Source organism: Beta vulgaris, chromosome 6, assembly GCF_026745355.1.
Source record: "Beta vulgaris subsp. vulgaris cultivar EL10 chromosome 6, EL10.2, whole genome shotgun sequence".
NCBI classification, from domain to species: domain Eukaryota; kingdom Viridiplantae; phylum Streptophyta; class Magnoliopsida; order Caryophyllales; family Amaranthaceae; genus Beta; species Beta vulgaris.
The window spans coordinates 842,156-859,301 of record NC_079207.1 but is presented as its reverse complement, the minus strand read 5'-3'; the positions used below and the strand labels follow the sequence as shown (position 1 = coordinate 859,301).

At 32.4% G+C, this 17,146-nt stretch overlaps 3 protein-coding genes across 3 annotated transcripts; all 3 read left to right on the top strand.

Moving 5' to 3' along the window:
- Positions 1-209: 209 nt before the first annotated feature.
- On the top strand, positions 210-3,109 carry LOC104894692 (protein FAR1-RELATED SEQUENCE 1-like). Its single transcript, XM_057395461.1, has 2 exons — positions 210-1,059; positions 1,800-3,109. Exons 1-2 carry the CDS (start codon positions 210-212, stop codon positions 3,107-3,109), a joined length of 2,160 nt encoding a protein of 719 aa, XP_057251444.1.
- A 9,629-nt stretch (positions 3,110-12,738) lies between these two features.
- Positions 12,739-14,237, top strand: LOC130591943 (uncharacterized). The gene is made up of 6 exons (XM_057395949.1): positions 12,739-12,911; positions 13,176-13,225; positions 13,306-13,368; positions 13,466-13,525; positions 13,603-13,683; positions 13,763-14,237. Exons 1-6 carry the CDS (start codon positions 12,902-12,904, stop codon positions 14,189-14,191), a joined length of 693 nt encoding a protein of 230 aa, XP_057251932.1. The 5' UTR covers positions 12,739-12,901; the 3' UTR covers positions 14,192-14,237.
- Positions 14,238-15,439: 1,202 nt separating this feature from the next.
- LOC104884074 (hypothetical protein) lies at positions 15,440-17,146 on the top strand. The gene is made up of 8 exons (XM_057395646.1): positions 15,440-15,576; positions 15,667-15,760; positions 15,834-15,926; positions 15,992-16,096; positions 16,202-16,336; positions 16,416-16,522; positions 16,615-16,687; positions 16,767-17,146. Exons 1-8 carry the CDS (start codon positions 15,563-15,565, stop codon positions 16,866-16,868), a joined length of 723 nt encoding a protein of 240 aa, XP_057251629.1. The 5' UTR covers positions 15,440-15,562; the 3' UTR covers positions 16,869-17,146.

Below are 17,146 nucleotides of genomic sequence, written 5' to 3'. Positions count from 1 at the left end.
TATTAACTTATGATAAATAATGCTCCAAAAAAAAGAAATTGAAAAAATAATTGCTAGGATAAGAATACCATATACTGCAATTATATTTATTTATATGACAAAACTTTTTTTTAATGGCAATTAGAATTGTAATGTGATCTATGTTTATTTTTTGTTGGCAAATGGTCACTAATAATGAACGCCTTCAACAATGATGCAGACTAATTTAAATGGCTACAAATGATGAACAACTAGTTAGAGGTGGGAAAAAAGTTATTGATCTGAATATTGGGTATCATAGCGAAGAAGATTGTAGTTATGATAGCTCAGGTACAGAATGTAGTACAGACTCTGAATCAGACTTGATAAGAGATGTTACTATTGAAAATGACAATATGTTAAGAAATGATCATAATTCAAATGAAAGCAATGATATATTTGTAGATGAGCCAACAGTCACAACAATTGAAGAGCCACTAGTACCACCGAGTATGGGCATGACATTTGGATCATATGAGGAAGTTATCGGTTACTACCATGAATTTGGAAGACAAAACGGGTTTCAAATGAAAATTAGGAGTAGAGAAAATGCAAAAGGAGTCGATTTTGAAAATGGGAATGATTGCACAAGATTGAGACTAGCATGTACAAAAGAAGGAAAATTCTTTTCTAGAGGGAAAGATCCATCAAAGGCGGCACGTACTCAGAAAACTGGTTGTAAAGCTAAGATCACTGCCTCGTTTAACATTAATGCTAACGAATGGAAACTCACTACTGTAGTTTTGGAGCATAACCATCCTTTAGATCCCTTGAATTCTAAATTCATGTCTAATTATCAGTTTATTAGTCCACACAACAAGGAGATTATAATCACAAATGAGAGGGCAGGAGTACCTATTAGTAGAAATTATGCAACATTTGCTGTCCGTTATGGAGGATTTGGAGCTGTTCCTTTCTCGGAGAAAGATTGTAGAAATCTAGTCAGCAAGCATAGACGACTATGTCTTCAAAAAGGAGATTTTGCTGCTATGGAAAAACATTTTATTGAGATGTCTTCTAAAGATAAAATTTTTATTACATGTACGACACAAGTGATGATGGCACACTTAAAAATATATTTTGGGCCGATGGAAGGTGTAGAGTTGCATATCGAGAGTTTGGAGATGTTGTTTCATTTGACACTACATATCTGAGGAACAGATATAGAATGCCATTTTGCCCATTTATAGGTGTGAATCATCACAATCAATCGATCTTACTTGGATGTGCTCTAATTTCTGGAGAAGATACAAGTAACTATGTTTGGTTGTTTAAGACGTGGCTAGCATGTATGTCTGGAAAAGCTCCAAATGGTATTATTACTGATCAATGCATGGCTATAGGTAATCTCCATAAATTTCATACTTGTTCTACTACATTTTAATTTAACTTTTATATATACAATTTTGTTTGAACTACAACACCTGTTTGTTTTATTCATTTATGTTAGTTACATACACATATCTACATGCAAAAGCAAACTTTAGTTGTCAACTTATGATAACAAAAAAAATCAAGAGAATAAAATCCAAAAGTTAATAAAGGTAAACAAGATTAAAGAAACAGAAAAATAAACTGTTGTAGAAAAAAAATATTATCAAAGATATTATCTTTATCCTATATTATCTGAAGGATATTATCTCATGGATCATATATATTTCTTCATGGTTTTATCTTATTCTATTTTTGTTTAATTTAATTTTTTTATTGTATTTTATTTATTTCTTAATATTATTTCAATAACATACTATCATATTATTTTATTATCATCATTAATACAGGGAATGCAATCAAAGAGGTTTTTCCCAATAGCAAACACCGATGGTGTATTTGGCATATTTTAAGAAATGCAAAGAAACATCTAAATCCTTATGAAGCAAGAGATGATATTCGTAAGGCATTACGACGTGCTCTCCATGATTCTCTTCATATTGAGGAGTTTGAAAAGAATTATGGAGATATGTTGGAAAAATATAAGTTGCAAGATGTTAAGTGGTTTAATGACATGTATGATCTAAGGCATAGATGGGTCCCTGTTTATTTTAAAGACGACTTTTGGGCTGGTATGTCTAGCACCCAAAGGAGTGAGAGTATAAACAACTTTTTCAAAGCATTTGTGAACTTGAACACATCACTGAAAGAATTTGTTGATCAATATAGTCTTGCTCTAGGCAAACGAGCAAATGATGAGGAAAATGAAACTTTTCGTTCAATTAATAAGCCAACGATGTGTTTCACTGAATATGTTAGTGAGAGTGTATTTCAACGCCTTTATACATCAAAGAAGTTTGAGGAGTTTCAAGATCAAGTGCGTTTGGTGACTTATACTAGTACAACAAAATTTCAAGATGATGGAAGAGTTTGTGTATATGACGTAGTGACAAAAAAGGCTAAGTGGCCTCGGAGACAAAATTTTAAGGTGACATTTGATCGAGACTCATATGATGTTAAGTGTGAGTGTAAGAATTTTGAATTTAGGGGAATTTTATGTTGCCATGTAGTTCGTGTTTATCACGAGGAAGATGTTGAGTGTGTTCCCGAGAAGTATATCCTATCGAGATGGAGAAAAGACATGGTACGAGATTACACAACCGTCCCGGTTCCATATTACACCCCAGACAAAAATCCACAAGCGAAGAGGCATAGTTCTTTGTATAGAGAATTTGAAGAAATTGCCTCTTTGGCAATAATAGACGAGAAACCTTATTCTTTTCTTATGGAATCTCTATCTAAGTTGAAGTTGGAAGTGAAGGCATTGGGTGAAGGATGTCAAGAAGCACCTCAAACTGTGAATACAATTGGTAGAGTTTATGGAAGACATTCATCACAAGGAGGTGGAAATGAAGAAGAGGAAAATCGCCAACACATTGACTTGGGACACCAACAAAAAGTCAATGATCCAGTAGATCGTAGAGGTAAAGGAAAAAAACCAAGCAAGAGGAAAGGATATGGAAATGAACATCCGTTTGATATATACAAGAAGAATCATCACACATCTGATTACAACATTGGATATGGAGAGTGGTCACAGGATATACGAAAAAAAAAAATTATTACATACATGCTACATGCATATGAAAATAGTATCTGATGTTTTGATCAAAATCAAAAAAATAGTATCTGATGAATTTTTTACCTTAGGATCAATCCCAATTCTATGGGATACAATATCCAATAATGTCAAATGTAATTCCTGCTAGTTCATCCAATGCACAAGTAAGTGTTTTACGTATTTTTATCTTCTTGTACTTGGATTTCTTTTTTTTATGTTTCTTTGTATTTTTATCTTCTTGTACTTGGATTTTTTTAAAAAAAAAATTATGTTGCTCTTTTTCAGCTTCATAATCAATATGGATATAATGTTGCACAAAGGAATGTTATGCCTCCTTATCCTAATTTTCAAGGGATGCCAGTAAGTTTAATATTTGCAACATATTATCTGCTACAATTTTTTGTTATAAGCAACAAATTATATTGACTTTATTTTTTTCATTTTTGCAAGATTGGTCCGTCGACACAAACTAGACCAAGTAAGTAATTGATTTTCATGAAAGACTACAATATTGTTATTCTTAGTTACTGAATTATATTATTAGTGTATTTATTGAACACTTGTTAATTATGTTTGTAGGTTCAAGTTATCCCCAACTAAGAGCATGGAATGAAAACAGATTCAAGCAATTTGTACGCGAAGGCTAACTCAAATGTCATGAAGTTGTGAGATCATGGGGCCTCATCAAGTGGAGTTATGTTCTATGATGGATGATGTTTATTAGTTTAATTTTGACTCTAAATCATTAAGTTGGAGTAATTGTAATGGTCTGGTTTATTGAGTTTCTTTTTGTCAGTTTTCTTTTTTTACAAGTTGTTGCAAAGATTGACTGTTTTATTGGGTTTCTTTTTATTCTCACAATACAAGCGTTGTTTATTTCACACCAATCTTTATTAGTGGCGGATCCAGGAATTGACCCACGTGGGTTCGAAATTATTCGGAGAAAAAAAAATCAAGATAAATTAGTTAAAGTTGCAATACACTAGTCCATGTTTTAAATTACAACCAAAATTTACATTTAAAAATAGTATAATCAATTATGAATCATTATAATTTGTTTATCATCCATTCGTTAAATGTTAAAACTATCCCATGTAATATTTAGTAATTAGCACTAACCCAACTTCCAAACTTTCAACCATTTTTTGAAAATAATTCAAACTTTATATTATTCAGGAGCTTTCTCAAGTTTTAGAGCGTTTTCTCAAAATAATCAAGTAAAACAAGATAACAAAAATAAGAAAGAGAAAGTAAAATGCTCTTTGTAGGAATTTAAGAAAGGCAATTAGAGAATTCTATTAGTCTTACCTACTGCGTACAACCTACATTTACAATATCAAACCTAAAAAGATATACTACCAAAATACTTTCCAAAATATCCAATAATAGATGCGCTAATCACGGCTATAATGAAGCTTAATATCTTCACTATCTTTATTTTTGTTAAGAGAATTATATGCGTATTTCGTAAAAATTATCCTTGACTTTTGATACTGTATAACAAGGTGCTCAAATCTTGTGACATATGGAATTATATCTTTGATCTGTTAACAAAAAAGTTTGACGCAAAGTAATCTTATAAATTATGTTGGCATGGTAAATCTATCCTTAGCCAAAATTGATTTAATAATTAAAGATAAATTAAATAACTCAAACATATTTTATGGTAATGATTTTTAAACAGAACATAAACCAAACATAATAATTAAACGTAATTGAACCATTAAATCATTAAAAGAAATTTCATTCAAATGGAGATAACCAACCCTGAGATTGAAAAAGAAAACACATAAACGATAAAACTAGAATTATAGTTAATACTTCTTCCCTCCAACAAAACTACAAAAGCTTAGGAGCAATATCATCAGTCCGACTCAACATTCACCACTTCAGTAACACCCTTCGTAGCGAACTTCAGAACATCTGCATCATTCACCTTTGCCTTCTTCTTTGATGATGATGGAGGAGTTTCCTCAAAAAGCTTTTTCTTCGTCTTTGGTGATTGGTAAAAAGCTGAAGGGCATGACTTATAAGTAGTACCCCCATTGAGTAAGCTCTCCTCTTCAAAAGTCATCTTCACAAGAGTAAAAAGCGGGTCATCCATTGCCATAGCCTCCTTCATTTTAGCACCTTCTCCCATGATCAACAATCGCTTGATCAGTTCCTTGACTTCAAAAGTTTGTTTGTTGTAGTCAGACATTGTTTTTTCATACAAGGATTTCATACCTCTTGGTGAAAACTGTGAAATGCATGCACCATATAAACTTGGGCTATCCAAAAGGCTTTCATAGTTCCAATATGATCATAATTACGTTATGTTTTTTCCAAGAGTGTACAGCTAATTCTATTATGTATTAACTTTGAATGAGATTGTTTTTTTTTTATAGATACTTTGAATGGGATTGTTAAAGGTTATATTTTTTAAAGTGGTTTAAATTATTTTAAAAAATGGAATGGGAGGGTTGGCTATGAATCTATCACAGTACTCCTAATGCGTATAGTTTGTATGTGTTTATGTTGATATGCTAATTGATTAAAGTAATAATATTTATAATAATAAATGATATGTATATATATCATTGAATAGAATTGTTATATAGTATTTCGATAATATGACACTCTTTTTTTTAAACAAAATCTTAATAAGCTATATATAAAACAATGACCCAATTTTTAAAAGTCAGATATTAAAATCATTAGATTTTTAGATGTTAGATATTTAATAGTGCAATTCAATCTTGATCATAAGATCATCTATTAAACTATACTAAGGGTGATTTAATTGAAATATGAATATTGATCTATATGTTAGTTTAAAATTGCAATCTTGATCAAATGATAATGTACTTCAAGTGATCATAAGGTACACAAGGGAGTATTAGACATAACGTGACCTAATTGAAACTAAATAGATCCGATCGATCTAACCTGATTGGAACTTTGTAAACTTGATTGGAACTTTGTACAACTGATCTGACCTGATTGGAACTTAGTAGACCCGATTTGACCTAATTGAAACTTAGTAGACCCGATTTGACATAATTTGAACATATTATATTTGACCTGACCTAATTGGAACTTAGGGCCTGTTCTCCCCAGCTTATTTTCAGTTCAGTTCAGTTCAGCTCCAATAAGTTCAGTTCAGCTCAGTTCAGTTCACCTCTAATAAGTTCAGTTTAGTTCAGTTCAAATCAATTCAGTTCAGTTCAGTTCAGCTCCATTCATTATTATTACTTATCTTTATAATTATTATTTAATATTAATATTATTCTTGTTTAAAATATTAATTATATATTTATTAAATTCAATTCAGTTCAGTTCAGTTCAATCGATCTTACTTGGATGTGCTCTAAAATTGCAATCTTGATCAAATGATAATTCAAGTGATCGTAAGGTACACAAGGGAGTATTAGACATAACGTGACCTAATTAAAACTAAATAAATCTGATCGATCTAACCTTATTGGAACTTTGTAGACATGATTGGAACTTTGTACAACTGATTTGACCTAACTGGGACTTAGTAGACCCAATCTGATCTAATTGGAACTTAGTAGACCCGATTTGACCTAATTGAAACATTTACATTTGACCTGACCTAATAGGAACTTATTCGGGAAGACTTGACCTAATTGGAACTTATTAGAGCTAACCTTACCTAATTGGAACTTGTTAGGGCTGATCTGACCTAATTGTAACTTATTGAACCGAGCATGACTGAATTGAAACTTATTAAACTTGTTTTAACCCAACCGTATGAAACCTGATAAGCTCGAAATCTGATAGCCATAAAAGATCATATCAGATTTCATAAGGTAGTATCCCTCGTCAAATAATTTAAGCTCTTACCAAATCATATCCAATAAGTTGAAAAGAACGTACCCTTGAGACACATTGTTAAAATTCAAGTCAAATATAAAAAATTATGATATGAAATTACTATAGCTCGATATCGGATTAGACCAAGGTATCGAAGTAAAATCAGAAGTTAATTCAAAATGACACAATTCCACTTTGTATCAGATTATTGAAGTATTTTCATTTATATCGAATTGTCATTGAGAATTGCTTTGATCCTCAAGACTTACCATTGAATTAAAACAAGTCGATATTCTTACAAATCAACTACAATTCTAAATAATAATAACACTAATAGTAGTAATAGTAGTAGAAACTAGAAATAACAATAACAACAATAATAATAATAATAATAATAACAACAACAATAACAATCTCGCAAAAAAAATATATACAAGGTGTTTCATTTTGCAACAAAAAAAATTGTTTAAAGTTTTATCTCGCAAAAAAACATTTAGGTGTTTTCTCACATATTCAAGATTTTAAAAGTTCTTTTTTTGGCAAAATTTCTTAATATTAACGATGATTATAATATCATCATCATCATAAAAAAATAAAAAATAAAATAATTATTATAATAATAATAATTACATAGGAAAAAGAATCAGTTTCGTCATTATATTTTATGTGTTTTAAGGCATAATCCAAACCCATATTATCGAAAAAATCTAAACCGTTAGATCATGGCAATCAAAGTCACACAATAATAAAGCATAAAGCACACGGATTACTCTTATAAGCCATTGGATGCAAACTATGAACCAAATAATCTAAGGGCCGTAACTCACTCATCTTCCCTCACAAGTCATTAGTTGAAATGTCCAAAAACATTTATGAGGTATAGTTGGTAGGAGTGCCTTTTTATCTTTCATCATTTATATATTTTATATTTTTTGCAAAACTATTTGTTAAGGCTCTTGAAATGGATAATAGCTGTTAAATTTATTAAATACTGAAATATCGTATAATACTCATCAAAGAAATGGGGTTATACACAATTTTTCCCAATATATATTTTTTGCCGACATTTTTAATGATAAGATTTTTTTGATTGGATGTTATGTACTTATGTGATAAGATTTTATATATAATAAGAGTGACTTATGTGATAGGATTTATATATATTATTATTCTTCATTGATATTTGATACGGAATGATATATGTAGTACAAAGATCTTTATTGATATCAAATGATATATATATTCATTGGTATCATGATATGGAATAATATGTAATACAGAGATCATGAGCCAATCAAATGCATCGTCGTCACTTTCTTCATCAATCCATAACCAGCTTTTTCCTCTATTTTTGCAGATTTAAACTCCATTGAATTTGTTCCATTAGTCTATGGTGCGTGGCCAACACCATAATATAAACTGAGCAAATATATATATATTTTTTAAAAGAAACAAATAACTTAGAAAGTTATAACATGTAAGTGATGGCAAACAATCTTTAAATAGGCATACAAAGCACTACTAATCACATCTCCACTATGTAGCCCACTACTTGCTATCCCACTAATTAGACCATTATCTAGACCACTACTTGTTAACCCACTAACTAATTACTCAGTAAACAAATTAACAACCCACTTAATCCTAGACCCACTAACAAACTAGTAAACGTGATCCTACTTTGAAGGATAGTATATATCCAACATAACAACCATTGTTGATGGCTTTCAGTTGCCAAATGAACAGAGGTGGAGAGTTGAAGGAGGTTTGAGAATGAGTTATACTATAGAGATTAATTGCATAACTGAACATGCACTCCATTAAAAGCTATGTCTAATAGTAATTGTCGGCATAGTTGAACATTGCATTAAAAGCTATTTAAAGAAAATCCAAGTAAGCACACCCACATACCATTTCATTTGCCAACTAAGACGCCACATAAGGTGGGTTGACAACCCACTGGGTTGATTAAGTTTTTTCCTGAGGTAGAGTATCACTTATCAGTAGCACTTTAATGGAAGAATAAATGCTTACCTCCAACAAGACAAAAATATAGTGGCCTAGGTTGTCTCCTTAGCATCCATCTATGTATGGCCACAATCCACAAGAGGATAGGATGCAATCATTTACTGGTAATAAATTCTCGTAGCGGTTGACAGCTATTCATATGGATAAAAAATTTGGTTTACCCAATAATTATTTACTACTCCCTCCGTCCCAAAATATAATTCTCATCTCTCTTTTTTCACGGTAATTTATGCAAGTAGAATCTAAGAGTCATAGTAAAGTTTTTTGTTTATTTTAAATAAATGTTGTATGGGAAAAGATGATTTTATGAGAGAGAATGAAGAATAATTGGTGAAAGAGCATTAATTGTAACATTTTGGTTGAATAAATAGAGGAAAAAACAATATTTAAGAATCAAATAAATGATGGGACACGGTTTTTCTAGACATATTACGAAAAAATGTGGAACTAAATATGAAAATGGGAACTATATTTTGGGACATTCAAAATGAAAATGGAAACTAAATTTTGGGACGGAGAGAGTAGTACATTTGTTCAAAAGGATTATTATTGTTGTTGTTGTACTTATTAATTATTAATATTGATAATTATTATTAATCTTGTTGTTATCATTATAAATGTCATTGTTATCATTATATTAAGTTATTTTGTTGTTATAAAATAATAGAAAATTAAAAGCCATGTGTTAAGAACATAAGATTGACGCAAAAATAAGAAATATATATAATATGATAGCTCAAATCCATGACAACAAATCTACTAAGTTCGGATTACATTTCAAAATAAGCTAAGTGTGAGATACAAATTATAAATTTAGATTCGGTACACCTCTTCCTACCGAATTCCAAATCTCTCTAGCTATTTGAAGTTGCACGTTATTTATTTCTTTTATGCGCAAGTCATAGTTATTTGTATATCTTATTTTATTTTATATGAAAAAAAGAGTTGAGTCTGCCGACTTCTCAAGTGTGAATTTTTTTTAAAGAGAGAGTGTGAAACATTGTAAAAGTGCTCTTATAAATTAATGACTTGAGTTATATTATTATTTTTAGTAATAATGATTATTATTATAATTATTATTGTTGTTCTTATAATAATATAATAATAATTATTATTATTAATAAAAGTTATGTAAAAGTTGTAATAGAAATAAAATGATAATAATAGTAATACTATAAAGAAGATCTTATAACGTATTGCATAATAATGAATTACAAAGTAATAATATAATAGTAATAATATATTTTATAAAAGATAAGATCTTGTAAATCAGATCAGATCAGATCAGAAAAAAAAAGTTCAGATCAGGTCAGATCAAATCATATAAGTTTAGATCAGAAAATTTCAGGTGAACTAAACATAGCCTTAGTCTTGCAAGAGACGGAAGTCTAAAAAACTTCCTCTATTTTTTTTTAAAACTCAAATAAATCAGGTACACACTGCATACTAATTTATTATGCACTGAATGGATAAGATATTAACTTTATATAATGAGTTCTACGAAGATATATTATATACAATATAATATATTTTATTAACAAAAAATATAATGTGAAATTATATACAATATAATGGAGGAATTAAATAAAATGTTTTAACATACAAGAAGATCTAAGTTGCGTAGTATATATCATGACACGTGTTGTAACATATGTAATGATTTAGTTTTTGCATAATATAGTGAGTGTTTGAGTGATATAGTGAGTTTTTGCTTGATATAGTGAGTTTCTGCTAGAATGATATAGTGAACTTCTGCATGATATAGTGTGTCTAAATGATATAATGAGTTTATGTATGATATAGTGTGTGTTTAAATGATAATGTGAGTTTCTGTATGATATAGTGTGCGTGTTTGAATTAGATAGTGTGTCTGAGTAATATAGTGAGTGTGTCTGAATAATATAGTGTGGGTCTGAATGATATAGCAGTAGGTTTCTGCATCATATAGTGGGTTTCCGCATGATATAGTGGATTGTTCAGTAATGATACGTTGTTTTGACTGGTGCACACTAATGTTAACGTGAACCGGGTCCGTACAAGTAAGATTGAATTTTTCAATGCAATATTTTATTTTTAATTTACTCAGAAATAAGAAAGTATTACACATATTAAAAAAAAAGGTAGTGTACTACTCTACTTATAATGTAATCCCTCCGGTCTTTATTAGTTTACCCGTATTCTTTTTTGGGATGTCCCTTATTAGTTTACCCCTTTCTTTTTGTTTCTATTTTTGAAATGAGACCACTAAACTTTTTATCACACATACATTCACCTTTATTATAAAATAATAATTTCTCTTTCTTTCAATGACACACAATATTGTATCTCCTAAAATTCTGTGTAAGAGAAGGGGTAAACTAATAAAAATCGAAGAAAATAGATAACTACTCCCTCCGTCCCTTAATAGAGTGCCCATTTCTTTTTTGGACACTATTCAAAGGTAAAGAAAGCCCTCAAAAAATATTTCTAATATATAAGAAAAAACATAGTCATGTGGGGTCTTGTTTGATTCGTCTCATTACGTACATTAAGAAAATCAAACTTTTATAATTTTTACTAATATGAAACTAAAGATATTAACGATACAAAACGTGCATTGGCAAACGTGCATTGGAGAAATGGGCACTCTATTAAGGGACGGAGGGAGGAGAAATGATAAACATCTAATTGCTAGATGTTTATAAACATCTAGCAGGGGTAAAATTGTCAATATACATGAAAAAAGTTATCAGTCAAATAAAAAAAGTAATCTCGAAAATTGGGCACTGTCAGAAAATTTCGATGCTAATATATGATGTTCATGCTACTACAACTTGTGTTCGTGTAACTATAACTAGTGTTTATGCAACTAAAAATAGTGTTTATGTATAAACATATAGTGTTCGTATTTTTTTAATTGGACACTGTCAGAAGATTCCGATGCTAATATACAGTGTTCATGCTACTAGAACTAGTGTTCGTGTAACTATAACTAGTGTTTATGCAACTCACAATAGTGTTTGTGTATAAACATATAGTGTTCGTATTTTTTTTTTACATATCTAAATAAGAGATAGAGAAGAGTAAAATAAAAATTGATGAAATTATATCAAGATGGATGTCTATTTGTAGAGAATAAAAATATATGAATATTGGTATATTTTTTATTTTTTTCTAAAATATATTTTTTGAGATATACAAGTTTAAAAAATTGAAAAAGTAATTTGTTTGGATAAACAATATAGTGACATGTGTAGTGACATGTGTACCACTCACATGTTGCCACATTAATGTTAGATGTTTGGCAAACATCTAGCAATTAGATGTTTATCATTTCTCCGGAGGGAGTACATATAGATTTGGAGATGTTCATCCAAACAACGTGCTAGTAAAATTGACAAATTTGAAGGACGTTATCGACTTGCGCACGCTACTCATAGAGACTATCAAAGCCACGACATGAAATAGGTATCGTATGATATGTCGAGCGTCGAGCGTTTAGCGTTTGGGCCTACTATTAAAATGAAAACATCGACCGTTAACCAACCGTATTCATACAATGCTCCCAACAACCATATGACAGTCAAAAAATTGCAAGTTTGCTTCCCCTCTTTTAGGAGAAATGATAAACATATAATTGATAGATGCAAAAAAACATCTATCAGGGGTAATAAAGTCTTTTCGCATATTAAAGTCAGGGGTACTAATGTCCTTTCGCACATTAACTGATTTGTAACGTTATCTCAGTGTTAATGACCCATTCCCACCTATTCCAAAAAAACTCCTCCTAAAAGGTAATGATTAGACAGCTCAGAAGAACTTGAAAATTGGGAGGAGAAACTGAAGAATTGGCGGTGGCAGGAAGAAGAAAATTGGGAGGAGATAGTGAAGAAGGCAAGAAATCTTCCGAGAATTGAATAAAGCTTATAAAAAAAACAACCCACACAGAAGCCAAAAATTACTCCACAGCAGAAGAGAAATTTCAACAGCAAGTTGATTTAGGAAATGGGTGAAGGTAAGTGAATTTCTGAAATTAATATGGATATTCCGTAAATGTTCGTAATTGATGTAATTGAAAACATTATTTTTAGTTGTAGTTGAAAGTAAATGGAAATGGCGAATTTTATGATGAACTCTGTTGCAGTTAAGCTGAATCTAATTTATTTGTGCATGTTATTGAATATTGAGTTGTAAATTGAATGTTTTGCGGAAAAATAGAATCATGTAGTTGATAGTTGTAAATGAAGGTAATTAATTTGAAAAAAAAGATTTCCTCTAGGTGATGAAGGTGGTTATGGTAAGAAGGGGAAGGGCCATCGTAAGGATAAGGTAATTGATGTTTTCTGTTGTGAAATGTGAATTTCTCTGGTAGATAAATAGCAGTAAATAATATATTAGGAATCATGTAGGTCAATGAGGAGGAAGAGGGCAGTGAATCATGGCATGTTGAAGAAGAGGACGAGGATGAGGAAGTAAGTTAATATCCCTGTTTATGTTTGTTTATATGTTTGTTTATTTAATTAAAGGATTGTAAAATGTATTGAAGCATTGAATATGATTGTTTTGAAGGTGAATGGACTATGGTGCAAGAGCGGCAAAGGGGGTAGGCTTCCTGATGAAGTATACAGGGTAGTTAGTTTAACCAATTGAAGTATTTTGAATTTATTTTATGTAGTGAATTTTACTGAATGAGATTGCAATAGCAGGTTAATAAATTAAGTGTTGGTGGAAGGTTAAAGGAGAGTGGGGAAGTGATTGCTAGCCGGGTGCTACTTAACAATAAAAGGGTAAGGGAATGTTTGTCTTTGTCTTAGGCAAATCAAGTTCGCAAAATGTGTAATTGTGTGTACAAACTTTAACTGACAGGAAGTGAATTTCAATTGCCGAGTCGAGACATTTGGTCAAATCGTAAAGCAATTTGATGAGAGGAAAAAGCGTTTGGTGGCTGAAATGGGGTTTGCTGGATTATTGCACTTTGTGGATAAGGGTTTGCCGAGGAATTTATGTTATTGGTTGTGCACAATGGTAGATGTGAAGAGGAGGGTATTGGTGGTGAATGGGTTGGAATTCCCTCTATCGAAGATACAAGTCCACTGGGTACTTGGTATCCCTATTGGTCCGAGGCATGTACCAAAAGTTTGTGAGGACGATGCGATGGAGAATGAAGTTGCTAGACTGTGTGAATCATTTGTTACGCGATGCCCGTCTGGACCTAGGGGTGTTCGCGGAAGACAATTTTGGAAGTTATTGAGGGGCCTTTGGAAGATGACTCAGAATTCAAGAAGGCATTTATGATGATGGCGGTGAATGATGTGATGGCCCCGACAAGTTGTCATCGAATGTCTGTGAAGTGCTTCCAGTTGTAAGTGTTGCAGAGAGGGCAAAAGAATACGATTGGTGTAGTTTTGTGTTGGACCATCTTATAAAATCTGTTGGTAATTTTGCGAAAAGGTTTTACACTGAAGGATATGCGAAATGCGTGGTGGTTGCACTATATTTCTGGCGGTATGGTTTGTTTGACAATCATATTGTTTATTCATATCATTCAGTGTAGGTGTTTTATTACAAATTGTGTTATTTTTGTAACCCTCTATTGTAGGTGTTATACCTTGATCGATTGAGGAGGAACCCTGTATCGTGGGGAGTTTTTCCACGAATGAAAGCATGGACGAAGGAGGATATAAACCTTGCAAAGAAAGAAGATAGGAAAGCAGCAGGTGATTATGGTGGCCTCGGTGTAAGTAGTTTATATATAATAATGTGTAATTTTTTTAGTATGAAGGAATAAGATTTGTTTGTTGTGTATATTAGATTTGCTGTGTTTGTGTATATTTTTGTTAGTGTGTGGATGTTGCGTACGGGGAACGTCATCCTCTTGAAGCGAGGGACAAGATGCCTGAATCTGAATACAATGAATTGGATCCCCAGATAGTAACACTGTAAGAGAAAAGGGGCCTTGAAAGGAAACGTAAGTTAATTCCTAAATTAAATCCTTATGAGTATAAGTTGCGAAGGAAAATGCAAAATGATGGAAATGCAGGCAGTAGTAATGGAAGGCAAAAGTATGGAAATGCAGAAGGTATAGGTACAGGTACATCTGCACCACCAAGATCACCACCTATGTTCAGTAGGCAACAGTCAGAGGGGAGGGACCAAGATCACCTATATCATGAGGAGTCGCCGACAGTCAGATGGACGAAGATCACCTATATCATTGAGGAGTCGCCAACAGTCTGAGGTACGTGATGAATGTTCATCACCAGTAGCACCCCCAGGATTTGAGAATGTAATTGTAAATGGGAATTTGCAATTGGGAGAGTCGAGTAGTAATAATACATTGACAGGTTCCAGTGAAGCACAATTGGAAGCACAAGTAGAGATGGTGGTGGGTAAGTATGGAACTGCACTAATGGAGGCACCAGTTATAGGTATAACAGTAGTAGAGGGTTCGAAGTACAGTTGGAGGAAAGTGAAGGAGGTTGAAGAATTAAGTGAAGGTGGAGAGAATGAAACAGCAGGTAATGAAAATGTTAATTCAATGGAGAATCGCAAGTAGGAGAACGAAGCCGTAAACATAGGAAGACAAAGACATCGGTTGTTTTGAGTGAGGAGTACGAACAGACGTGGCGTCCTAAGGCAACCAACAAGGATAAATTATTTGAGCTGATGTCAAAATGCAAGTAAGTTGTAGTACAAGCAAGTTGATGAGATCCAATTATAATTGTTCAGGGAGATCCAATTATAATTGATGAATTATTTGTCAATGTCAGGGGAGATCCAATTATAATTGATGTTGATGGGAACTTTGCGACATTGAGTTGTTGTAGATCATTGTCTCAGGCCCGTGGTCGATTAGATGATAATGTAAGTGCCCTGCTAACCAGACATATGAGTTTTTAATTACAACTTAATGTTCTAATCATTTGCTGTTCTCAAGTATGTTCGAGTTGCAGCATGTCTTTATGTGAAAGTGTGGGGGCGGCGATTTGGAACTAGAAGCAGGAGGTTGATGCTGGATCCAACATTTGCGGTGAGTTATTGTATGTTGTTATTATAATAACAAGCAAGTAAAAACATAATTCTTTTTCCATGTAGATAAGAGTGCTGCAAGTAGAAGGAGATAACTGGGATAGTGTTGATAGGATAATCCAGTCCTCCATCAAGAACACACCAGTTGCGTCATGTCTTAGGATAAGTGTGGTATGTGGCATAAACCTTTCACAACGAACAATATGTGCATTCTACAGTGTGATATACCTTTCACAACGAACAATATGGAACATTGAAAAGTGAAGTCAATTTCAGGTATTTGTCCCTGTTATTGAAGACGGTCATTGGTGGTGTGCCGCCTTCTCGGTAAACAGGGAGGAGGTGATGATCATAGACTCCATGGAAACAAAAGAAGCTGCAAAGCTGCATCACGTATCAGTAGAGGCATTGGTACACCTGATTTATGTATTATGGTAATAATTTAAAATATACATTATGCTTTATATAATGTACTAATATATGTGGACAGTGCTACGCAATGGACCGGTATTTTAGAGCTGTCGACAGTTCCTGGGATATCGGGGCTGTGAGCAGATGGCCGCGTTCTACTCTAAACATGAAGCAGCAGTCGGACTTGTAAGTTTCTCTTAATTAGGTTATGATGGCAGGTTGTTAAATAATTATTCTATATTATGTAAAGTAATTATTTATATTATGTTATATGTTAGGCATAGCTGCGGAGTTTACATGTTGTTAGCTATCAAGCACAATGCCGATCGTTTTGTGGAGAGTGTACAATTGGTAAATGTTCCGTTAATTTCTTGATATTGAACTAAGGTTTTCATTAAATTATTATGAAATGGATTCTTTATGTGGACAGGGAAACATTGTGGAAGAGCGTAAATGGTTGCTATGTGAGGATGTCATGTGCGACTTCAACGAGGCCCGCGAAAGTGTGAAGGCTTTGATGTCCTCTTTGTGAAGGGTACCCGCGGAAGTAGTTTACTGTGTTAATGTTTTCTTATGATGATGTAATTTTGTTGTACATTAACATTGGGCAGCTTTTGGGTGGATATAATTTTGGGGTGGCCTAGATTGGCCATAGATTGGGCTGATACATAGCCATAGATTGGGCTGACAGATATATAGGATGAAATATCACAATATTCTTTTGGGGTGATGTTGGGCTATATTTGGCCTCATAGATATATATATAGGATGAAATAGATTGGGCAGTGGTTGGTTTAGATTGGGCAGTGG